General features: G+C 25.9%; 1 protein-coding gene across 1 annotated transcript in view; it reads right to left on the bottom strand.

The window, feature by feature from the left end:
• Positions 1-5,953: 5,953 nt before the first annotated feature.
• LOC100211782 (cysteine desulfurase) overlaps positions 5,954-27,274 on the bottom strand; it is a 44,886-nt gene continuing 23,565 nt past the window's right edge. Inside the window, exons 5-15 of the mRNA XM_065820444.1 lie at positions 23,093-23,146; positions 22,476-22,574; positions 20,900-20,993; positions 20,706-20,755; positions 20,274-20,358; positions 16,692-16,767; positions 16,495-16,576; positions 12,960-13,147; positions 7,543-7,626; positions 7,306-7,395; positions 5,954-6,133 (exon numbers count right to left, since the gene is read on the bottom strand). Coding sequence (XP_065676516.1) covers positions 6,070-6,133; positions 7,306-7,395; positions 7,543-7,626; positions 12,960-13,147; positions 16,495-16,576; positions 16,692-16,767; positions 20,274-20,358; positions 20,706-20,755; positions 20,900-20,993; positions 22,476-22,574; positions 23,093-23,146 — 966 coding nt within the window. The 3' untranslated portion in view covers positions 5,954-6,069. The remainder of the gene's footprint in view (positions 6,134-7,305; positions 7,396-7,542; positions 7,627-12,959; positions 13,148-16,494; positions 16,577-16,691; positions 16,768-20,273; positions 20,359-20,705; positions 20,756-20,899; positions 20,994-22,475; positions 22,575-23,092; positions 23,147-27,274) is intronic.

Genomic DNA, 27,274 nt, shown 5'->3' on the forward strand with positions numbered 1-27,274 from the left:
CAGGCAACGTTTGCATAACTTAGGTAGCTATGAATAAATGAAAAATAAATGTATTTTAAACAGGTTTGATTTAATAACTGCTTAGCTTTGTAAAGTAGACCAATATTTTTCAAAATTTTATTTTGAATTACATTTATGTACTCCTTCCAACTCACATTTTCATCAATAACAACACCAAGAAATAACAATGAACGCTCTCTTATTATACAAGAGTTATTTACAACTAAAATTGAAAGATTTAATGGGATGAGTCTCTTTTCATTAAGACGATGGAAGAAAGTATATTTTGTTTTTTTTATGTTTATGGATAATTTATTTGCTATAAATCATTCACTTAGTTTTTCAAGCTCTTTGTTTACTGTTTCAAATAAAGAATTAATATCCTTATCAGAATAAAATACGTTGATGTCGTCTGCAAATAGGATTGAATTTAAGATACTTGAAAATTTATTTAAGTCATTTATATAAATAAGGAATAAAAGGGGCCCTAAAATTGATCCTTGTGGGAAGCCGCAGGAAATTGTCGCTAAATCCGTTTTACTATCATTAAACAAGATGTACTGTTTCCTGTAGACTTTTAAACCATGTTAAGTTAAAACTTATGATACCATAATTTTTAAGTTTGTGCAGGAGAATATTATGACCCACCGTATCAAAAGCCTTACTTAGATCAATAAAGACGCCTAAAGTAAATTTGTTTTCATCAAAAGCTTTAAATATTTCGTGTACTAGATGAATGATTGCATGATCGGTTGAATGGCCAGATTTGAACCCAAATTGTTTATCGTAAAGAATTTTATTATTAGTTAAAAAAGAAAACAGTCTGTTATACATAACACGTTCTAAAATCTTGGAAAAGCAGGTAAGAATTGAGATTGGTCTGTAGTTTGAGACATCAGAAGGATCACCTGTTTTATAGATTGGTGTAACCTTTGCACATTTTAAGTTTTCAAGAAAAACTCCGTGTTTTGAAGATAAATTAAAAATATGTAAAAGTGGTATTTTTATAAAACTTATTGATTTAATAATGACAATGCTACTGACATTATCAGCACCCGAACTTTTATTAGGTTTTAGTAAAGAAACTGAGTTTAATAATTCATCTTCTGTAAGTTCATGATTAGACATAACAGATTTATTTGGTGTTAGGTATGAACGAAAGTTTGTCTGAGATGGTCCTATTTTGGAGGCTAAATTCGAACCTACATTAACAAAAAAGTTATTAAGTGTTTCTGCAACTAATGATTTATTTACAATTAAGTTATTATTAATTTTAAGATTAGTTAAAAGTGCATTTCGGTCCAGATTTTTCTTGCCAATTACCTCTTTAATAATGTTCCATGTTTTTTGTGTACTGTTGTTTTTCTTTAACTTTTCAGAATAATAGTTTTTTTTTGAGCGTTTTAGAACAGATTCAAATAAACGTTTATAACTTTTATAAGTAGTTTCATTTACCAAAGTTCTTTTTTTAAGAAACTTACAATATAATCGTTGTTTAATTTTGAAAGATTTAAGGATTCCCTTCGTTATCCATAGGTTTAAAAGCGTTTTAGATTTGACTAATTTAGTAATTTTAGGGAATGCTTCATTATAATGAGTAAGAAATTCAGTTAAGAAGATATCGTAGGCTTCATTGGCATTTTGATTTTTTAGCGTCTCGTTCCAATTTACACACGATTATATCGTGTGTAAAGATAATGAAAATATTTTATGGATGTATCATTTATAATTCGTGTTGTAACTTTTTTTTTATAAGCATCAGGCTGAATGCATTTATTTGATATTATAAAAATCGGAAAGTGATCCGAAATGTCCGTTTTAAATATTCCAGTTTTAATTTTTGTATTGATAAATTCATTAGTTACAATTTGGTCTATTGACGTTGCACTACCGCTAGTCACACGCGTAGGTTTATTTATTATTGGAATGTATCCACTTTGAAAAATGACATTAAAGAATTTATTCGTTTGTTTATTTACGTCATAATCCAAAATATTAAGGTTAATGTCACCCACGAAATAAACACTTTTATTCAAATTCAATTTATTTTCAATTAAATTTTTAATGTGATCTTTAAACGCATTAATATTTCCTGATGATGGTCTGTATAATGCATGCACAACAATGTTTTTTGAGGCTTTATTAATGATTTCCACACATAATGACTCATAATCATTTGTGATTGAACTTAAATTTGAATTAAATTTGAATAATAATGAATTCTTAATAAACATACATAAACCCCCGCCTTCCTTGCCCAGGTCTCTAATTTGGTGGACTACTTTGTAATTGGGCATTTGGAAATATGAACCGTTCTCAACATTTTTGTCTTGACACCATGTTTCACTAAGACAAATAATTTGAAAATTAATTTTAATTTTATATAGAAACTGCTTTAATGATTCAAAATTTTTTTTAAACTCCTAATATTAATATGAAGAATTGAAAATGAGTTATCATCCATTCCTTTGGTAATGTCTTTTGAGTATGGGTTATAATATAATGGGCTAATATTTTTAATTAGTTCATCATCATTATAAAAACTAATATCAGGATCAGAATTGCGATTTAAAAGGATTGAATTTTTAATTTTAAAGGTTTTAAATTCAAAGTTTGACAAATCAGTTTCCTCAGCCATTTTAAATAAGAGTAATTTTAAGAACCAAAAAATATAAAAGTTTAAAGAATTTAATTGATGGCACTCGTTTTCCTAAATTCCTTTATAATTAATTTATCATATACAACAATACAATATTTACCGTTTGTCCTGTGCAACTTTCTCTCTTCAAAAAGCTTTTTCCGCATCAACGCTGTTTCAATTGAATAATCTTTGTTAATAAATAATCCGGAGCCTTTAAGTTTGTTCGCATTTTTTAGTATTTTTATCTTATCTTTATAGTCAAGTAGTTTTATCACAATTGTTCTTGGCTTATTTAAATCATGTTTACCTGTCCGATGGGCTCTTTCTATATTTACTCCAGTTACATTAAGTTTATTTTCTAGTAAGTTTTTTATTTTAGTTTCAGAATCATCCCAACTTTCTGAATCGTTTTCCAAAATTCCTTCGAAACGTAAATTGTTTTTTCTTTGGCGATCTTCAAGCTGTCGAATTTTAGTTTTATCTTCATTTCCTAAATTAGAATTCAAAGAAATCTTTTTCTCTAGGTCGATAACCTTTTTATCATGGCAATCTTGTGTAAACGATAAACTCTCTTCAATGTCTTTTTGAACTTTTTCATAATTCATCAACTGCTTCTTTGTCAAAATAAGTTCCACTTTCCTGTTTTCATTTTCTTTTGTTAAAGATTCGCAAGCGTTTTTTAGTAAAGTAATATCTTTTTGTAATACGTCGATTCTATCGTTTGTAATTTTTAAATTACCGCTTATCAGTTTAAAAATATCTTTTTGCTGTTTCTTAAACATCTCTTGAAAAATTTCTCGTACTAACTTTATTGAGATTTCGGAGTCTTTAATTGCATCCATGTTATTAATAAAGAAATATAGTATTTATAATTATTAATTATATAAATACTAAGAATTAAAAATACTGCAATTTATTTCCTTTAAAATTATAGCGCTAGCAAAAACATTCTGTTCACCACAAAAAAAGACAAAAAAAAATAACGTAACTCTTTGTAAACTTGGGAGTTTTTGTCTCAATATATTTTGTGCGGCGATAAATTTTTTCAAAAAATCATACCGGTTGGACTATCTTTTTAAACCTTAAAGATAGGGAACCAATAATGTCTTAGTTGTTAAGTAATTGTCTCTCCATTTTCTTCCACCGAGTAAAGCATTGTTGAAGATTTTTTTAAACTTTTTTTTACGTTTTCTTGTTAAACTCTCATTCTCTTGGGTGCATTTCACTAGTTAAATCTACTTTTTCATTTTAAACTAAATTGGTTATTGAAAGAAGACAGCAAATACAAAAAACGTACTTTTTGAAAAGCACATAAATTACTCTAATTACGAAACGCATCAATTGGTCAGCAACTCAAAGCCAACTCAAATTTTTTTTCAATTAAGTTTTGTTTAAACAACTGTTATTAGACAAACGCAGATTGTGTTTTTAAAAGACTCAGTATCAATTTTTTCACTTCTATTCTTAACAAATCAGTAACTATTTTTTTCCTGATATCTCCTTCTTCTAGCTATAATATCTTTAATACCTATTTAATATTCTGCGTCTTAGTCGTCAAGTTTTTATTTACTAAAGCTATCAATTTCAAGTTCTTTTTCAGACCCAATTTCTAATTTTTCAGAATTAGAAGGCATTTTAGAACTAGAATTATCTGAAGACCTTGTCAACGCAGTATATTCGAATTTATTTGATACTGTAACAAATTCTTTCTCGATAGAAATTGAACATCTTAAAATTCTTTTAAACTTACCTAATTTTTAAGGACATCACACAGTGGTCCGAAAAACTTGTTTATTGGCAAAAATCAAAATTTTGATGTTTATATACTAAATTGATAATGCTGAGTCCAAATCTGAAAACATTTTTTGATTTAAAGGTTTTGTTGTTCAGATATCGCATAAGCGGCCCATTCAAGACTTTCAGAAAAAGTTTTCATCTTTTTGCTTGCGGTTTCATAATATATCGCATTTATATATATATATATATATATATATATATATATATATATATATATATATATATATATATATATATATATATATATATATATATATATATATGGGCTGCAGCAAGAAAGGATGGGGTCTAGGTCAAAAAATTTTTTTCATATCAAGCCAAAACTAAATATTTTAGTTGAAAGTTGTAGGTGATTATTTCCGTTTATTTTTCACAAGTTTTTCAACAATATTTTTGAATAATAAACAATATAAATCACAAGCGAATATTCCTAAAATTATTCAATAAAAAAATCAGCTACCTATATAATTATATATGCAGGTGATTTTTTTTGTTGAATAATATATGTATATTAGGATTTAATAAAATCATATCGATCAAGTCCATGCATGCAGACTATAGTTTAAGGAAGAAGTTAAAATTGAAAAAAAAACTTTTATTTTATGCTGGTTTCAAACATAATTAACTTATGCAAATATACAATAATAAAATATTATTATTATTTTAAATTAAACTCTATACTATAAAATTAATTAAAAAAAAAAACTATACATATGTGCATGTAGTTTTAACTTTATACACAAACGAAAAAATGCTGTATTTTTGCACGAAATAATTCATCGATTTTTGATCGCTCTTGGATACGGTTATTGACTTTTCTTTCATGAAAAAATATGAAATCTATATTTTGTTGAATAGCCTGGATAATGCTGTGTTTAAAAATAATAATAATTACAGATTATTTTCTTTAAATTTTGGCCAAATATCAAGTTTTTCAGACCACTGTGCATCATGAAGAAGTAATGTTTGTGCTTGATTTTGATAAAATGTATTATAAATATATTCATGGATTTATGACCCAAGAACATAGGTTCCAAAAAAAGTCATAACCCTAACATATATATATATATATATATATATATATATATATATATATATATATATATATATATATATATATATATATATATATATATATATATATATATATATATATATATATATATAAAGTAGGAAAAATTTAGAAAAAATACTAAATTGTTACTTCTATTATGTTATTAAAAAAAAGCAAAGCTTTAAATACCGAATTTCTAAATTTACAAATCTTTCATAATTTTACAAACAGGCACTTTTAAATGCAAATTTCTTTTCAAAATCTAAACTTAAGCTGTGTCATGTTTTATATTCTCTGTAGAGAGGTTAATAATGGAATTTACTTTTATATTTATAGTTTCATCTTCAATTATAATAAATGAAGAACATTTCGTTTATGCCAACGTATTTTTTGACTTTTTTCCTACGTATTTCCATTTTAACTAGTTCAGTTAAGAAAAAAAAAAAAAAAAAAAAAAAAAATTCTATTTCTTTTGTGTATATCATTAGTTTCGTCACTACATAGTTTTTAAAAGATTAAAACTTAAGACACCTATTTTCAGCAAAGATTGTAAACAAAGAGTGTAAAGAGGCAAATACTAGTGTTGCGACCATTTAATTGATTTGAGATCAATGCCTTCCTGTATCATTTCCCACAGTGGACTAAAATAAAAAAATAAAAACCTTACGCAATAAAATATAAACTAAGAAAAGTAAAAAAATTTTATAATGATATTACATCATAGTAATAAAAAATATTTAACTGATAATATATTTTATAATTTAAATTTTGAATAATAAAGTATTTAGAATTAAAAATGTTAATATTCACATTTTTAATATAGCATCATTTTTCGTAGTTACACAATTTTTTAATTTCAAATATTAAAATATTTTTGCTTGAAATAATAAAAACGTATAACATAATACTAAAATAAGCAATTAAAAGATATATTCAAAACATTATCGGATGCAATTATTTTTAAACGAAGAAAACAAAGATGAAATATATTCAAGTTTTTATTAGTTAACATAAATTATTGTTTTCTATACAATAAACTTTATTTGTTATACAATAATTACTTATTATTACAGCAAATAATACAGTTAGTCTAGAATAGTACCATTAGAAATATAAAAACTCAGAGGTGAACTTTAAAAATCAAGCGCAAAACCGTGTAAAACAACTATGCCTTGATTAATAGATGAATTTTACATTGAAATAGCCATATTTTAAAAATATAACATTTATTTACCAATTGAAATTAACACTGTCATACAATCAAAATAATAGAAAGTCTATGATGAATGCTATGCATTACTACATAATACACACGGTTACAAGTGGAGGAAACTCAAAAATGAGACCAAATAGTCACTGAATAAAACAAAACCTCGTAATATCTTACCATATTATTATATTTTAAAGCATAGAAACTAAAACATATTGGTTGTGTAAAATCAAAACAGATTTTTTCGAAGCAGTAAAAAAAAAACTTCCATCATGACACATTTATTGCATTCTGCCAATTTAGAATTACACAACTTACTAAATAAGTCGATTTATTATTTAATTAATATAATGTAGAAGTAACTTATGTAACAGATCTAAACATCTACTAACACATTTAGGCTGTAAATAATACTAATACATGCATATGACTTGTTGATAGCATAATACATGATTAGATAAAAAAAACATATTATTAAATCAGCACTTATAAAAAAATATGAAAATTATTAAATATGGTATTGAAATAGATTACTTCGGATAGTGAAATGTTACTTTGGATTAAAATGACAAAACTAAAATTTAAAATAGAAAAATATAATACCTCATCTCACGAAGTTTGTTGACATTGTTGACACATTTCTGAATAGTAAAGTCAATTTCTCGTTCGGTTGTAAAACGACCTATGCCAAATCTAAAATAGGGATCTTTTCTTATAATAAAAGTTTCAAATATATATTGAAAATATATATGGTACAAATACAGTAATATACTTTAATATACATTCATCATAATATTATAGAAACTTTGCGCTTGAAAAAACTATAAAACCTTATTTTACCTTATTGATGAATGGGCCATATCATCATCAGCACCAAGTGCTCTCAAAACATATGATGGCTCTAGTGAGGCTGATGTACAAGCACTATGAAAAACAATTAATTTAATGTAATAATAATAACTTTGATATACCTTATAGACAGGATTGCACGCAGTTATCTTAATCAACAAATTAATGAATAACTTAAAAATAATATAATATGGTTCTAGCAGCAAAATCATAAAAAAAAAAAAAAACTACAAAAAACACTATACTTTCTTCGAAGAATCTAAAAAAATTGAAGGAAACTTGTAAACATACTAGAAAAATCAGTCTCACATAAATCGACACCTAACATGCACATTGAGTAGGCTTATGTGAGATTTTTTGTAGTGATGTGTATACTGTACACTAGGGTACAATGAGAATTTTTTTTCATTCTAAAAGCTTAGGAAAAGATGTATTCTTATGTAAAATTAAATTTTAAATGGAGTTTCCTAAAATATTTTGTTGATCTGACAAAGATTAGATACCCGAATTTGCACTTTTAGAAATTGAAAAAATATATAAAATCTTATTTAAAAAAAAAAAAATGCCCTTCATGGTATTTTAAAAAAAATTGAATGCAAATAATATTTGTAGACAATTTGTTTGATTTGTTTGCAAGTTTGTTTGGTACTTGTTTGATAGCTATTATTTTGCATAATATTTGAAGTGCAGATTTTGCATAGTTCCTATTTGAAGTGCAGATTTTGCACTTTTCAGGGGAAGGAAGAGGGTCATTAAAAATATTTTTTGTGAAGTTTTAATGAATAAAAAGTTCTTTGAACTTTCAAGTTCTTCAAGACTTTCTTATTTTGTTTTAGAAATTAAAAAGAGATGATGTTAGTGATGCATTTTTAAAAAAACAAAAATTGGTGGTTTATCCCCTATCTTACTCAAATGATATTTTGAAAACACTATTAAAAAACAATAAATAAGTCTATTGATGTTAAAAGCTTTATAAAATTTCTTTCTTTGTTTTAAACAAAGATAACAACTCTCTAAGTTGAGCTATAGCTCTAATATACCCATCTCTTGCATCTGGTCTAACTACTGACATAGATGCTACTGTCACTTGTTTTACAACATGATTGATACTTTAGGTATAAATTTTAACAGAAGGAATTAATAAAGGTGTCAATCTTAGCAATAACAACTTATCTTTAGTAAGTGAACAAGTAAAAACAGGTTCATGTACTTCTTTGTTTCCCATTTAACTAGCTTTTGAAGAGCAGTTGCAGCAAAGTTTAGTTTAAGTGTTTTTCTTGGTCTAATTTGCATATCTCCAAGAATATCTTTACCCCTTTGATTCAAAATATGATCAACTGCAAAGTTGTGGTCTTTTGTACTATTGCTAGATAACAAAGAGATTAAAATACTTTCATGGTTTGCATACCAAGCTCTTAACTGAATGAAGGGATTCACAATTTTTTTCCCTATCAGATTGATTTCTGAGAATTCTCAATTGAGAAAGGATGTGATTGGGAGTATCTTCAAATTTGTCTTTTACTTTTGTGTCAAAAAAAAGTTTTAAGTAAAATTGTAAACAGAATAAAGATAAGTAACTCTAGATTCTTCAAATTCTGCTCAGTTGAGCCATGTTTCCTTGTCCACATAAAGACTATTCTTATGCCAGTAGTGAGCCATCTGGCATGACTTTAGGGCCCACACTGAATTTCTCTTACATTATGTGGCAGCACACCAATTCTAACTGCTTTACATAGCTTGTAGGATTATTTTTGATCTGTAGACATATTTTTTAGTATTGTTTTCGGAATGTTAACAAATCTCTTTTGGTCTGGAAGAGTCTTGAATTTAGGATTATACTCGATTTTATTAACATCAGAAAGAAATTTTCCCACAGGACCTAAAAATCCAATACTAAACAATGTTGGTCCATCGATTCCTTCTATTAGGTGACACAAAAATAACTCATTTGAATGAAGCATGCATATGGCCCAGTGGCACTTGTGACCTAACAGCTTTTCAAGATGTAATATAGCACCACCTTTCCAGCCAGTGTTAATTGAAATACTATCTGCTCAAAGTACTAAAAATGATTTATGTTGTTTTAACAAAAAACAAACACCTTCAGCAATCTTTTTAGCTGGCTTGTCTGGATAAAGAGGTGCATCTGAGTAAAATGACCAAGATATCAACCGCCAGGTTCTAAAGTCACGTTAATGTGTTGCTCTTTGATAATAATAATAAGATGTAACTGTGCATTTGACTCAGTTATCATTGCTCTTGTTGAATCTTTCCTTCTGTCAAAGTAAACACCAATATTATCTGGATTTGGAAGTTTTGAAGTATCATTTTTCTTTGCATCAACCATGACTTTTTTTCTCGCTCTTGTCACCTTAAAATGATCACAAGTATAAGTATAAGGATTATACTTATACTTGCAAGTATAAGGATTCAGGGATGAGAACTCTTGCTTCAATTAAATCTTGCAGATAACTTGCAGTAATTGCTGCAGTTTCGGCAGTTGAAATTCCAAACCTATAAAATTAGTTTGTGTTTATTTTTATTACTTCATTATCTAAGCATTTGCAGCTCAAGAAAACAATAATATAATCACCTTATGCTAGCCTTAGCTGTGTTTTTTATTGACAGTATTTTTTCTCGATTTCTTATTTAAAAATATTGTTACAAGGAAAGCATCGATGCTTAACTTTTCCTTTAGAAGTCTTAAAACCAACAATTTAATATCATTATCTTGTTTTAAAGTAAACATTAACTGGATCATATTTTTTGTTGAGGGCTTGGAGAAATATTTTCTTGATATTTTTTGTCTCTACATCTTTATTTTCTGTGAGCTAAAACCAAACATTTACAACTATTTATATTATATGTATGTATATATATATATATATATATATATAAATATATATATATATATATATATAATATATATATATATATATATATATATATATATATATATATATATATATATATATATATATATATATAAATATACATACATACATACATACATATACATATATATATAAACATATTTTTAATGCTGTTAAGTCTAACATATTTTTTTTATATAACATAGTTATCATTTTTAAAGTTTTTATATAATTTTGCTTCATTTGAGACCCAACATAATACAATTTTAAAGAATTTTTTTTTTTTTTATATAATTTTAGGAACTTGTTATATGTTCAAGGGTTTTGCGGAGCCCTTAAAAATTTTTTTAATTCAAAATTTTTTTAAAACCAGCACTTTTTAATCATATAGAATACATTAAGGGGGTGGCAGCATATATTTTTCAAAAATGTTGATTTTTGGGACACCCCAATATAATATATATATATATATATATATATATATATATATATATATATATATATATATATATATACATATATACATATATATATATATATATATATATATATATATATATATATATATATATATATATTACCTTGAAAAACAATTGCTCATCCTGTAGTTGTTTAATTCTTTTCTGGTAAGCTTTTCGCCACTGACTTTTCTCTTTTGATTTTTTACATATTTATTTGTCTAATTTATCAGAATGTCCCATCTCCTTGTCAGACTTTTCACTTGTATTATTTCTTTGACTGTATAACCATCTAAGCTACGTAGTTGGAATATTTTTAGTAAAAATACAGGTGTAACTTATATGTTTTTTTTTTACAACTTTTTGGGGAAGTACAACCAGATAGATTATTCTCACATAGAAGTATTGTATGAGAACATACATAGTATTGTGGTGAGGTCCATAAATTTATCTAATTTGAATATAAGTTCTTCTTTTAATTTTACTTCAGTTCTTCCAAAATGCAACATTTTCTACTATCTCCTAAAGAGTTTTTATTCGACAATATAATGATTTTTCACTAATAGTAACTGGGTGTTGAAACTTAACACTTGCTTTTCTCCATTGAGCAAAAACAAGTGGACAAGTGAATTGTTTGCAAGATCTCTGTTAGAATATTTGTTTTGGTGTATATTCTTACGTTCTTTCAATAAAATTCCTTTTTGAATAACTGTTCTGTTTGAAGGCAGCTCAGTAGGAATAAATCCTTTTCAGGTCCAATAAACTCTGAAATTCTAGTGATGGATGAATGTCTAGTCTTAGCTTTTGACATGATTCATAAATAAGTCAATTAAATAACAAGTAATAAATTAAATAGTAATAGACTACCATCTTATAATAATTTTAAACGATGGAGAGCTAAGTCAAAATCTATTTTAAAATCAATTCTGCACTGGGCTCATTATGAGAGTCTAATACATAAAAAGAGGTTATATTTATTTTATTACAATTTATTTACTTTTTATTTTAATAATGTCTAAATGTGAAAATTTGGATATCAAGACATTTTCTAATCAAAAATTGGTCCATAGTAAACCTACCTTGAAATTTTTAGTTGCTTATTTTAATTTTTGTTTTTTAAAATACTTTAGACACCTAAAAAATTTTAGGTGCCTAAAACATTTTTTCCATCTATTTTGAGGCAACTATTCGCTTTATACTGCTAATAGTATTAGCGTCATACAACTGACACAATACACTTAAGTATAGTAATAAAATATATGATCCAACTAATTTTTTTAAACTTGAAATTTCTTTATAAATAAAAGAGGTATCTAAGTCCTAAAGTATTTTAAATAACCGAAGAAATTTCTTGACATTTTTTCAGGTAAAGCATCTTTTTAAAGATCAAATATGTAAATAATGCTATGCTTACATTTGCCCAAGCAATAGTGAATAGATGATAAACTTATACTCAAAGCCTTAACAATTATTTTGAGCGCCTGTTTTAATAAACTAGTTCTACCATGCTAGTTTAAAAGACATAATATTAATAAAGATTTAATTTATTCAAAATAATTGTTTATCATCTATTCACTATTGCTTGGGCAAATGTAAGCATAGCACCATTCATATATTTGATCTTTAAAAAGATGCTTTACCTAAAAAAATGTCAAGAAATTTCTTGGGTTAATTTAAAATACTTTAGAACTTATATATCTCTTTTTTATTTATAAAGAAATTTCAAGTTTAAAAGAATTAGTTGGATCATACTAGTTGGATCGTATATTTAATGTTCTGCAATTTAGCAATAATATTTATTGTAGGATTTTATTTTTAAATCTGAATGAAGTCTGATATGAAAAGTACTATAGAGCAAACAAACTTATGTGTAATTTTAGTCAAAAAAAAAAAAAAATGTTATCAAAGGTGACAACAACAACAACAGCAAAAACCTTTTTTAAAAATAAAAACATGTTTTATTTAGTTGACCAACTATCTTTTGTTTTACTATATAAAATATACACAATCAATATAAAATAACTATTTGCAAAAAAACAAAATAAAACAAAAACAAAAAAAGTATAAAGTTGCATACCTTCCAGAAGAAAGAGCAATATCTTTTAAAGCCATTAGTAAGCTTTCTCCTTCAATACAAGAAAATGATAAGTTAATACAACCTGGATATGATCTCACAGGATCACCATTTCTCACTACATGATCAATTTGACTCATAATGCCATTGATTAATCGCGAAGAAAGTTTTTCTATATGTTTTTTGTCGAACTGCAAGTACAACATTAAACATAATTAAAAACAAACTTCAAATGAATGTAAAAATTACAAGTGTTTTGGTAAGTTTAAGAGAAAATCAAAGTGTTTTGTTATAAATTAGTAAATTTATTTTACTTAAAAAGCAAAAATATTAAAGAAAAAAGTAAAAACCAAATTTATTTTAACACAATAAACTTTCAAACAAAAAATATTAGTCAAAAAATAAATAACAACTGCTAATCTAAAAAAATTATTGAAGAATTTAAAAAAAACTTGAAAAACATAGTATTACATACCATGACATACAATGTTTGGCAATACAATTGGCAATATAATTGGCAATTGCACAAATTGCAATGCCCAATACATTGTTTCATACCTTTTTGCTTGGTTATAAAATGGTAAAGCTGATTGATTTTGTAAGAATTTTTAAATAAAATTGAGTTCTGTAAAAAATAATTAAAAAAAGTTGTTGCAGACCATAATACTTTTGTAGAATATGAGGTAAATCTAATGAACTTTATCGCTTTGATACCTAATTAAAAAGCTAAAAAATAAAATAATATTTTTCATACCATATTAACCTTGGAAAAATCTTGGTTCTACCTAACACCATAAACTACGCATTTGATGAAGAGCAGCTAATATATTTACTTGTTTCTGTTAATGAAAGAAAAACAGCAAGACATAGATTGCTTGGCTATTACACTGTGCTGAATGAAAACATGACAATTCTGTTAGCTGCTTATAGTTCTACTTGTATGGAGTTATTTTAGGCTAGTTTTGATTTTAGGACAATTTCATTTACTGAAAGGCAAAAAAGAAAAAACCATAAATTCCACTTTCTTATTTCTGTAATCATACAGTGTTACAGTTTTCTCATTAAAAAGTAAAAGATGGTGGAATGGCAGAAGGTAGACAATTATTCCTTACTAAGGGTATACTACGTATCCTACTTTAAGGTAAAAATTTCTACTTTTTTTTATAATGTAGATTGAGATTTTTTCATCTCAGGTAATTTGTGGGTAATGTAACAGTATTTATGTAAAGACACACTTCAAAAATATCCACCAGAAATGCTATCCTGAAATGTTAGCTAATTAGTGCTTGAAATCATATAGTATCTCTTTATAAACTTATCTTGCCTTAGATTTTTGCATATGGCTTACACTTGGTCTAAGTTTTGTGATACTGTTAGAACTAAACTCATACCAATCACAGAGTAAAGTGCAACAATTATATGTAACAAGTGCTGAAGTCATAATTAACTTTTAAAATGTCTCAAAAGGATTTGCCTCAGATCATTTAATCAAGTTACAGTATAAACTTATTATTTTTATTTTTTTAATTTTATTTAAGTGCCCCAAGAAGTCCTTACGGTCTTATCACAGAGCACCGCGGATGAGGATTTAATTGGAAATTCAAGCCTCCATCCTAACTGATGTCGCAAAACTTGCCCAGAGGTGGGGTTTGAACCACGGATCCTTTGTTTATGAAGCAAGTGCGCTACCACTGCGCCACGGCTGCTATAATTATTGCACATTTAAATGCAAGCTTTTATACTTCATGGTGATAACCCAAAATAAATATTAAAACCCATTTATATATATGAACCAATAGCTATTTACTGTTAAAAGTAAAAAGTTTTACTTATAACTTAATTAAGGCACCTTTCACTTTTTTGTAAAATCATAATCAAGATCCAGGTTTCCGGGTACTAACTGCACACTAAAGAGAAGTTCAACAAATATTTGGTTAGTGGATGCCATTTCTATTTATGATAAAAGATCTGTTCTTCCTTTTTTGTTTTTCTATCTTCATCAAATAGTATAAGAAAGTCTGTAGTTGTTATTCTATATAAACAATTTAGTAAAAAATTATAAAAGCATTTATAAGTTTGTTCAATTTCTGATGCTCTCGATATAAGGATAGAAAGCTAGATTTATCATTCCAGAGCTTCTCTAAATCTACTAACATAACTGTTCAGGATGGTGATGTGGGTTGAGTATCAATCAGATAGCGGTAGTAGACAAATGTAACAAATTTTAGAAAGAGCCTAAAAACTGGCTAGTCTTCAAGTTAGTAATCCATATGGTGCAGCTGAAACAAACAGGCCTTTTGATCCTTTTGAACATGGTCTAATTTTGTTTTTTGTACTCTTTGATGCTGCTGTAGCACATTAATAATGGAAAAATTAATAGGTTTATATAAAAATATTGCTTTATTTTATAAATAAAAAAAAAGTAAATAAAATTACTTGAATTAACAAAATTAATATATCTTAATATTTTTAATAGCATTAATATATCTTATTCAGATAAGATAAAATTAGAGGAAAAAAAAAAAAATACTAATTCATAATTTTAAATTTTTCATATAGTAATTTAACTAATGAATTCATAATTTGAATATTTCAAATTTATTACATTGTTATTTAAACATAATGTAGAATAGATTTTACATTCTATTTTTGAATACATTTTATATTCTATTTTTGAAAAAAAACAGCATTTTTATTCATGTCTTTTTTTTCTTTTCGTAATTCAACTCCCCAAGGCCAAGAAGGCCACTACAGATGAGGAGGCTACTTTTGGTTATAACCCTCTCCTAACTCTATAACTCTGAAACACGAACCTTGACAAACAAGGCCGCTGTGCAGAGAAACAAGTTGTGCACAGTACTACCAGGAACATAGTGGGAATCGAACTTGGAACCTCTCGCTTATGAAGCGAGCGCTCTACCACTACACCACTACCGCAGTTAGTTATGTCTCTCTCTCTCTCTCTCTCTCTCTATATATATATATATATATATATTATATATATATATATATATATATATATATATATATATATATATATATATATATATATATATGTATACCGCAGTTAGTTGTCTATATAAGTTTATAAGTTTTTGCAAGTCATAAGTTTGTGTAACAGTATTCACCTTTTGCAATTAATTCATTAATTGCCAATACATACATGCATACATACATGCATACATACATACATTTGTAATGCAATTACTCAAAACAGGCCTAAGTTAGGTAAATTGTACTTAAAATGCTACAATTACCTTATTTATATTTATTATTATTAAATTTAAGTACAAAACAAATTTAAAAAAATTTACTTAGTATCATATTTTAGCATTTAAAGCACAAATGCCAAATTTCGCCTGGATTCACAAAATCAAATCGTACCACATTAAAAAGACAACTTTTTAAAAACTATTGTTGTTTAAACAAATAAAAATTTTGAAACTCCATTTTTTTTTGGTACTCACTAAAACACTTGAAATTTAACAATTTATGTTTAAATATTAGGAAATTATATTTTAATGCAAAAAATAATTACCTCGATCTCTTGGCGAGCTATGTCACAAGCTGCACCTAATCCAACAACTAAAGGAGCTGGCAATGTTCCACTTCTTAATCCTCTGCATAAATAATGAAATTATTTTTTTATGATTTTTGGATTTACATCTTTAAACACTTTTTTTAAAACGTTTCTTAATATTAAAAATGTTTTTTTGTTTTTAAATTAAAAAATACCTTTCTTGACCTCCACCACTCATCATGGGTTCTAAACGAACGCGAGGTCTTCTTCTTACATATAAAGCACCAACACCTGAAATATTCACACGTTTTACAAACTTATATATATATTTATAATTATATATTGAAACTTATAAAAATTTATACAATATACATTATACCAACATTTAATGTTTTTAAACTTCAAAAAAGAAAAAGTACTATATGTTTTATTAATAGGGCAAATGCATTAAACGCACTTAAAATAACTTATTTTGAGAGAAATATTGTTTCATTCAGTTTTTGAAAGTTGTTAAAATACTGTTGAAAATACAAAAAGCTACAGTTTTTCAAAGTGATTGTTAACCACACAACAAAAAAACAACAACAAAAAAAAGCAATACAAAAATTACTTTTCACCGGAAATTCATTTAAAATTCAAATTAGATTCAAATTTATTAAATTTGGTATTAACTTTATTTATTTTTATTAACTAAATAAAATTGTTTCCTCATCTTTAAACAAAATATTGCGGTCAAAGATGTCATTACTGACTCTTTATTTTTAAAGTTAAAATTAAAATCTCCTTTAGTTTTCAATGAACTGGATCAGCTATTTTTTACAGTATTACAACCTCCTTTAGAATACATCTCTTGAACCAGCATGTCATGATATTTTCCTGGTTGTTACCTCTCTATCTTGTCTACAGAATTTGAGTTTTGCAGTCTTTATCACTCATAAAACTCAAAGGTAAATAAAGTGTATTAACTCTTCACTTTATGAGATAGATTAGAAACTAGAATGTACAAATAACTGGTGATTAAAAATATTATATCTAGATACTTTATATTAGTATATATAAAGTATTTAGATAAAAAAAGTTAAAAAACTTATATACACTGTTGATAACTTAATGATTTAGTTAGCAAACACAATAAAATTTATAAGGTTGGAGCTGTATTATTGTTTACCAAAATTTTCTTGCTATAAAGCTAAAAGCTTTGCACTCCATTGACAAGCAAATAATTCCAGTAAAAACTTGTTTTAGTGAAATAAAAACTATAATCCTAAAAAACAAAGGAAGCTTTAAGAACTTTGTTTGTAGCAGAATTTTAGGAACTACGAGTATTTGTGCTTCAAAAAGTTATTAATAAAATGTAAGCAATATGTAAGTAACAGTTATTAACTAAGTATTACAGACCAGATATCAAATGAAAACTAAGAATAAATCTTACAGACCAGATATTGCATTAAAACTAAGTATAAATCTTGCAGACCTGATGTTAAATTAAAACTAAGTAAAATTTTACAGACTAGATATTGAATTTAAACTGAGTATAAATCCTACAGACACAAATATTAAAATAGTTTTAGCTACTATCTCAGCACATTTTTCAATAAAATTAGTTGCTGAGTCATTTTATTGCAAGGATGAAAAACAAATTTTTGCCCCTAAGACAATTGAATTTATGTTTAACAGGCAAAGCAAAATTGTTAATAAACAAATAATTTCTTGTGCGTTAAATGAACATATCAAGAAGAATGGAGTTGTCTATATTAATTTGTTACCTTCAAGAAGCTCTGACGATGATATTAGAAAAATAAAGTTTAAAAATTTCAATTTACCGCACTGACCAAAGCAAGTATTCTCAACATAAGATTATAGCTCTTGATGAACAAACTCAGAAAATTCCTTTTGGAATTAGTTGAGATTAATGAAACAATTCTGAGAAATTAATAAAAAAAGGGTTGCAAAAAGCCATTCGAAAATGAATGAACTATAAAATTGTTAGGAAACAACCACAGTGCGTAATGTAACCAAGTGCTTAAAAAACGAAATCAGACTATTTAGAGATGTGCGCAATAAAAACTAACATTGAATCTGGAAAGTCATTTTCTGCTGTTGGTGTAATTTAATACAATTTGTGGTACAGAATGGTGGACAAAACTGTGGATGCACTTTGTTTTTTAAGAGGAAGTTTTAATGGAATTAGAGATAAAAGTTCTGCTAAAAATAGATCAATAAATTTTGATGATTTTCAAGTTCTATGTAATTTATAAACTAATTTTATTTACTTCTTTAATTTAATAGTTTTGAAACTGTTTCAGTTCTTTTTATACTTTACATGATAAATTTAAACATTTTAAAAAATATTTTGAAATTGTATTACCTACTAGAACAAAAGAAATAACTGCAAACCACAGCAGTCTAATGGAATTTAGCGGTGATCAAATATTTTTGAAATAAAAAAATTCCGACTACTTATATTTTCTTTGAGTCTTATATTTTCTTTTAACCTTCCTGGGGCTAGTTGGCTCGGTTTTTACTCTATGAGCTCTGTAGCCCTAACAGTACACTTTTTTAAAAATATTAAAGTGTAGTCTTAAAGAGTACGAATTTGGGTGACTTATTAAATTTGCATTCATTTACAAAAAAATTTTTTTGGGGCGATTCCAAAAAAAAATTAATTGTGGCAACTTACCCCACCATGGGATAAGTTGGCGCAAACTATAAAAATGATTATTAATGTACTATAAAGAGCAAAATAAATAGAAATTTTTTTACTATTAATTTTGGCAACAGATTTATCGCAAAATTTAATATTACTTTTAGCTGGTACCAAATATTAGTACGTATAACAGCAAAACAGTAGCCCACTTTTTATCTGTGAAAAAAAAACCTAAAAAAATTTTTTTAAATTTTTTTGTAAGAATAAATTTTTTCAATATTGTTAAAAATTAAAAAAAAAAAAAAATTTTTTCTTACAAAAAAACGGCAACTTTGAAAAATAGTCTATAGTAAACCAATTGTAACTGGAACTTTTACAACAATTTTTTTTCATATGACTAACTATTTTCTTTGTAAAGTAAAAAGGAAGCGATATTCCAAAGGTTATGTTTTTGTCCAAACAACGCATAAATCTTAATATCTCTCATGCACATGCGCGAATCCTGACAATACTATTGTAAATGATGAAATTAGGAAGGTTCTGTGTAATTTTTGTCACTTTCTGATGAAAGGCTCTGAAGATAAATACAGTTCGTCAACTTACCCTTGCGGACAACTAGCCCAGGTCTTCCCTATTTAGTATTTTATTATAAATCAAATATGGCCGTCAAATAAATGCTTAGAACTCTCTAACGCAAATAATTATAAAACTATAGATAGAGGTGTTTAAAATCATACAAAAACTAATTTAAACAACTTTTAGCTATTTTAAAATAAAACTAAAAAACTCTAATAACATATATATTAACATATATTTATTTACAATTATTTTTATCACCAATTAATTCATGACTAATTTTTAAACAAATAATAAATTAAATAGTGTAAGCCTTGACTGTTACTATTTTTGCAATAGTAAATTTATTGTTTGATTTCAAAAAATTTTCCCAATACGATAAATTGACCCTTTCATTAAAACATTGATCACACCTTTTACTGAGAATGATAAAACTATTAACTTAATTTGATAAAACCAGAAATATTTTCTGATATTGCAGTTCACTGTCACTTAATTCAACCCAGTATTGATTTTATATCTTGTATTAAATACCTTAATTTGATTGATATATTTTAATTGATTTAAAACAAACCTTTTGGTCCATATACTTTATGACCACTTATTGAAAGTAAGTCAATATTCAGCTTATTAACATCAATGGGAATCTTGCCTACTGCCTAAAAATAATAACAATAAAAAAAAAGGTTTAAACAATATATAAATCATAAAAAAGATGATACAAAACTTTCTAGGAAAAGTTTTTTGTCATCTTTTGCCCCTCTTTGTTGATTAGATTAAAAGGGTCTAGAATGAGGACACCAGTAACCCAATATGGGCCTCTGCATTGAATATTAATGCTAGTTTCATTTCTTGTTATTTAGCAGCACTCCTCACAATTTTCCACACCTAGTCATTTAATAAAATTGCTTATATTTATCAGGGTTATTTATATATTACATTATATAATTATATTATATTTGTTTATATCATATATTATATGTTTTGAATCATAATAAAATGTTACCTGAGCTGCATCAGTGTGAAAGAATATTTTTTTCTCCTTACATATAGCTCCTTAAAAAATTTAAACAAAAAAGAAAGTTTGTAAATAATAAAAAAATATGCATAAGTAATTAAAAGTAAAACAAAGAAATTTATGTAACAAAAAAATACAACCAAATAAAAGCTGAGAATGAAAAAAATATATCAAAACATTACCAATTTCTTCAATTGGTTGTTGTACCCCAATCTCATTGTTTACAAACATGATAGATAATAAAGAAGTTTCTGGACGAATAGCATCTTTAAGAACCTTGTAAAATTATTTAACATTGAAAGATAAACCATGTTTAATAATATAAGAAATGTAATTAAGAATGTTATATGAAATTCAAATGTTTATCAGACACAAAAAGCTACATATATATACAATATGACTTGAGACTTTCGAAACATTTCTAGTTGCTAATTGGAGGCCAACAGAAAGATTTGATAATCTTGCATGCAATCATCAACATGCAAATAATTGCATGCAATAATAAATGCATGCAATCATCAACATGCAAATAATTATCAAACTTTTGTTCTAGCTTTTTATGTTTTTGTAGCTAAAAAATAAAACACATTTATAATCCTATGAAACATATCACCACAATCAAAAACTAGACACTTTTAACAGATTAAAATCAAAATTTATTGATAAACAATAGTAAGTTACAATGTATAATTTTTTATTTTTCTGTTTAAATAAAATATTTTATATATTTAGTTAAAATAACAAAAATAATACTACAGTTATCAAGAGTTTTGTATATTTATAGTTATAGGAGTTTAATTCTAACTATTGAGGAGTTAAATTCTAATTATTGAAGAGACCAATGAAATAGTTTAATTTAAATTATCTTTCAAATTACAGGAGTTCAAATTACAAGAGTTAATTTAAGTTAACTTAATTTAAGTTAGCTGTGAAAAGTTTATCATTGTTGAAATATCTTGATTTTGCTAGTTTTTGACAAAGTGCACCACAAGTGCCTTATCTATTAATGTAGAAAACATGGAATCGGTGATGAAATCACACACTGAATTGAGGCATGAATGGAAAAAGTAGTTTTTGGAGAAATTTTCAGAGAAGGTTTCAGATTAAAGTGACATACTGCAAGCTTCAGTGATAGAAGCAATACTATTTACAATATTTATCTTCCAAATAAAATCAAGATGTAAACTCTATGCTGACTAATCTATTTTCTAATTTTAATTAATCTATTTAACTAATCAATTTAACTAATCTTTTTTTAAGAACGAAACACCATATTACAAACTGACATTAACTTTAATGTAGAAAAGACAAAAAAGTAACACATAAACCTAAGACGCAGAGGACCACAAAAACAATGCACAATGCTTAACCTTGATACACAAATCACAATAACATTAACCTTAATAATGTCTTAATAAGATCTTGGTAACCAAATTACTAAAAACCTAAAATCCAAACAGCAAACTAACTCAGCTAACGCAAAAATAAATACGAATTTGAAATCTATACTTGTTGAGAGTTTTACACTAATTTAATTTATATATATATAAATTATGTTAGTGTATTCTACAAATAGAATGCTCAATGTTCTTAAGGAACAGAACAATAATATATATATATATATATATATATATATGTGTGTGTGTGTGTGTGTGTGTGTGTGTGTGTGTGTGTGTGTGTGTGTGTGTGTGTGTGTGTGTGTGTGTGTGAAACAAACTTTCCAATTTATAAAAAAATTAAAACATTAAAACAAGATACCTGAATATCTACTAGTCCATTGGATTTAACTGGTAAGTAGGTTACATTAAAACCTTCTCCTTCTAAATATCGGCATGAATCTAACACACATTTATGCTCCTGTTAAATATATAGTTGTACTGTTAAATCATAATTACCGAGAGGCATATTAGCAATTACAGGCTTATATTGACTAAAATAGCCAGCCTATACTTTATAATAAATAGATATAAAGAAAGTTAACAACTTCAAACCTGATTTTACTACTTCAAACCTGGTTTTACAACTTCAAACCTGATTTTACTACTTCAAACCTGGTTTAAAAGTTTTTAAACCCATTCCATAATACTACTTATAACTGATTCATTTTAGCTCAAATTTTTTACTCAATTGTTTTATAACGAGAGAAATTTATAACTCCAAACAAATTAAAAAATAGAAACTCACTCAGTGAGCTTTTATACTCAAACTTAATTATTATAAAATTTGAATTTGAATCAAATTGATTTATTTTACCTTAAAAAGAAAACATTTAAATTAAAAAGTTTTAAAAAGAAACTTCACAATAAAAAACAAAAAAAACATATTGTTTAAAAAATTAAATTAAAACAAGTTTTTTTAAAAAAAATTTTACTTACAGTTTGTGAGGTAATAATGTGATTTTTTTTTCTTTTATTAAACTTTGCAACACCCTGTAACAAAAATAAAAAGCACAAAAAGTACAAAAATAATTTTTTTTAGTTATTAAAAGAGTGATCTGGCTTCATTCATTGTTAAAAAGCTTACACAGAAAGTAATAAAATTTACCTGAATTACTTTAAGACAAATTTTATTTTAACGTTATTTTACCGCCCCAAGGCAGTGAAAGCCACTACAGTCGAGGAGGCTACTTTTAATTGTGTTTACTTACATACCTTGTAGTCTAGTGTATGTGGTACATACCACATACACATACCATTTCTTAAATAAAACTTAAAAAATAAGTTTAGAGTTTTAAGCTAAATTTTTTAATTTATTTTATTTATTCAAATTTAAAAGTTATTTAAATTATGTTTAAAGAACTAAAGCAAATATCAAAAAATTAGACTATTTTAAAGGCATTTTGTTTTTTGATTAACATGTTAACTTTTGACAACAATAAAAATAAATATTTTTGTAGAAGTTAAATTTTACTTAAAATTTTGGGCTTTCCATTTTGTTAGGTAAAAAAAACATTTCAAACTACATTATTGTTAGTATTATAATCCATATCAATAAATACAAGTTAAATCAACATACTTTATAATTAAAGTTAGATAATTTATCAAATATTCAATAAAATTGTTGTTTATTGAAACTAATTATTAGTTAATAAAATACATGGTGATAAGCAGACAAGAAAAAAACAAAATAAAAAAGTTCATTCTGTTTAAATAAAAATGGAATATACAATAAGATAAAGATAAATATAGAACATATAATACGATGGCCACCATGATATAGAAAAACACTGTAAAAATTATAATTTTAATTTGCTTTTGTTCTAAACAAAAAGGAGGATGTTTGCCTTGAATAGAATGTTCTGTAAAATGTATAATACTTGAATAAAAATCATAAATCATGTTTTATTTTCAAATAAGCAAAACTAATAACAGGACTATACAAATATAAAATAAGAAAGATGCATAAATTTATTCAGATATTTGTTTAAAAATTTTGTGTGTCCATTTCTGTTTACCCTGGCAGCTTTGCAAAGGATAAGATTAAGTAACAATTAAAAAAAAACAAAAAAACAATGACAATTAAAAGCATGAGATTTTTCGTTAATATCTTAATAATTTGGTTTGGCAACTTTAAATTCTTTAAACTTAATTTAAATAACTTTTAAACTGAAATAAATAAATTAAAAAACATTTTTTATTTTCTAGGTTAATTGAGAGCAGGCTACAAAAAAGATTGTCTCTGTAAACTTCAACTGTGATTTCTAAAGAACTTTACTCCAATACTTAATCTCTGAGATCTGGGAAGTTAGCATCATTTTATGGTATTATTGATTATAAATAATGCATTCAAAACTATCTTGGTCTCAATTATTGTTACAGTTTTTAAAAAACTGTAAATGTTGTCAACCGGTTTTTCATAATAAAAAAACCCTGCTTTATCCAATCCAAGTTTTTGTTTTATTTCATTACAAATATGACCACTATTTTAAACTTCAAAGTTTTGTTCCAATGCTTTCAATCATTGTTTTGAAGTCTAACTTTGTTACACAGACAAACCCATCTTAGATCACTTTCATTAAAATATCATTACCTTATTATTAATATTTCTTTAATATAACTGAATATTAATAAATTTTAAATGTGTGTCTTCTACCTAAAATTATCAAAATTAATTCAGCTGTTATACCCTTTCCACATTTTCTACTTTTTTTCCTTTTTTATTGCATTTAAATTCTTTTTATTTTTATTTGTCTATTCATCTCCAATATGTATATTCCTTTAAATATTTCCATTTTTACATAAATAATTTCAATTTAATCTTCTATTTTTATATTATTCTATACTTAAAACATTAAACTTAATTTTAATTTTATTTGCTTATATATTTTCAACATCATAAAAAAAGAATAAACAGTAACTTTTTGAATTTTCTGTTTTTAAAGCAACATCTACTCATCATCTACATTATGCTATTCAGACAAAATGAATAAAATATTTTTAAACTTACATTTTAAAATTATTTTTGCAGTTAATATAGTTAACTATGGTTACTTGTGTAGTTTAAATGGTTATCATTAAAATTTTTTAATGAAAACCATTTAAACCACAAGGGGCTAGGGAGTATTACTTTCTCCCATTATATATGTAAATAAATATCAATATTAATGGATATGGGTAATTCCATGTCAAATGGCCCAGAATTTTTAAAAATATTACCCTACATCTCAGATTTTACTGATTTTTATATAGTTGAGAATACTTATTAAAACAAGAATTCCATGAAAATTTTAGCCTCTGGCTCCAAGAAGATCCTGAAATATGACCATTTTACTTTTAGCAGATACTGGCCTCTTGTCACCTTAGAATTGCAACATTTATCTAAAGGTTTCAAGTCACATTTTCTACTTAAAAACTTGTAACTGGCTATTCTTGGGGGTGACAAATCCAATGGAATGATCAGAAGTGTATAAAATTACCATTAAGTACCTGTAATTATCAATTTAAATAAGTTTAAGCAATTTTTATGTACTTGTTTATAATGCTCAAGAAACCCATGTGGCCTTTATGATATCAAAAAAATTATTACACATTATTCTATATTCATTGATTTTTCAAAAAATATAAAGATTTTGATCTGCAAGTATATGGATTTCCATATATGGATAACGGGGCACGGTTCCCACTTTTTTGTAGCGGAATATTGCAATTGGCTTATCACTAACTTCCAAACCAGCTAGAGCTCTAAAACTTTTGGAATTTCTGTAGCGCCAATGAATGCTATTGTTAAAATTGTTTTCAGGGTCCCAAGACATTAGGGGGAACTGGGCTAAGTGCCCCACTTTTTGCATTGGGATTTTGTGAGATATTTTTTATTACCTTACAGACAAACTGGAGCTCTGAAACTTTCAGCATTTGTGTAGTCCTAATGAAAGCTTGTTAAAATTGTTTCTGGGGCAGACGACCAGAGAGTCTATGGCCCACGCCCCACCTATTTTCTCAAAAAAATTTTTTTTTTTCATTTTTAACAAAATAAAGATAATTTTGAAAATATTGTCTTCAAAAATTTTTTGTTTCTATTTGTTCCATTCGGTTTTCGATCATTCTGTATTCAATGGTCTTTCTTAAAATGTTTTAAGAAAGTAAAGGGTTCCCACTATTAAAACTGGGGCTAAAATTAGGGATTTTAAGGAGATTTAAGGAGATATTTTTCTAATATTTAAGGAGATTCGGTCACGAGCAACAATTTTTTGAAGAAAAAAGTTAGGAGAATCAAAGAGAAAACAATTATATTAAAAATAGAATCTTTCTTTTTTCAATAAATTTTAGATATAAATAGATAAACTTTTATAAATTAATATATATATATATATATATATATATATATATATATATATATATATATATATATATATATATATATATATATATATATATATATATATATATATATATATATATATATATATATACAGTAGGGTGTTTCATTTCCGACAAATTTTCGAAAATGATTACGTTACATGCATAACAGGGTAAATAATGTGCCAAAAAAAAGTCAGAAAAATTTTCAAAATTTTAAAATGTCATCTAGAGGTCGCCATCTTGAAAAAACAGCGTTTTTTACACTTTTTTCAACTGTAAACTTGAAAAACTTAAAAAATAATTAAATTTATGTTACGTTACTGGGTGTATATATTAAAGGTTATTATATGAACATTTGGTGAAATTTTCAGAAAAATTGGTAAATGTCTAGTGGTCGCCGAATTATAAAGTTTTATTTTTTCAACATATTTTTTTGCTGATAATTGCTTAAATGCTTTCACCTTTAATAAAATGCATAATTTATGTTTTGAGCATAATTGACCACTAAAAGTTGTTGCGTGATTAAATAGTTTGCAAAATAAACATCTGGACGTATGAATATAAATTTCATAAATTTATTTTAAAAAATTCGTTCTTATTTCAATTAGCAAAATTGAAATATTAAAACAATTTTAAAACTAGTTGGAAAAGCGAATATTTTATTGTAACGATGAACCTAAGAAAAAATAATCAAGATTGGTTAATTGGTTACCCTGAATCCAATAAATTATCAAGTTTCAGTCGTCTACCAACAAAAAA

The sequence above is a fragment of the Hydra vulgaris genome, chromosome 15 (assembly GCF_038396675.1).
Source record: "Hydra vulgaris chromosome 15, alternate assembly HydraT2T_AEP".
NCBI classification, from domain to species: domain Eukaryota; kingdom Metazoa; phylum Cnidaria; class Hydrozoa; order Anthoathecata; family Hydridae; genus Hydra; species Hydra vulgaris.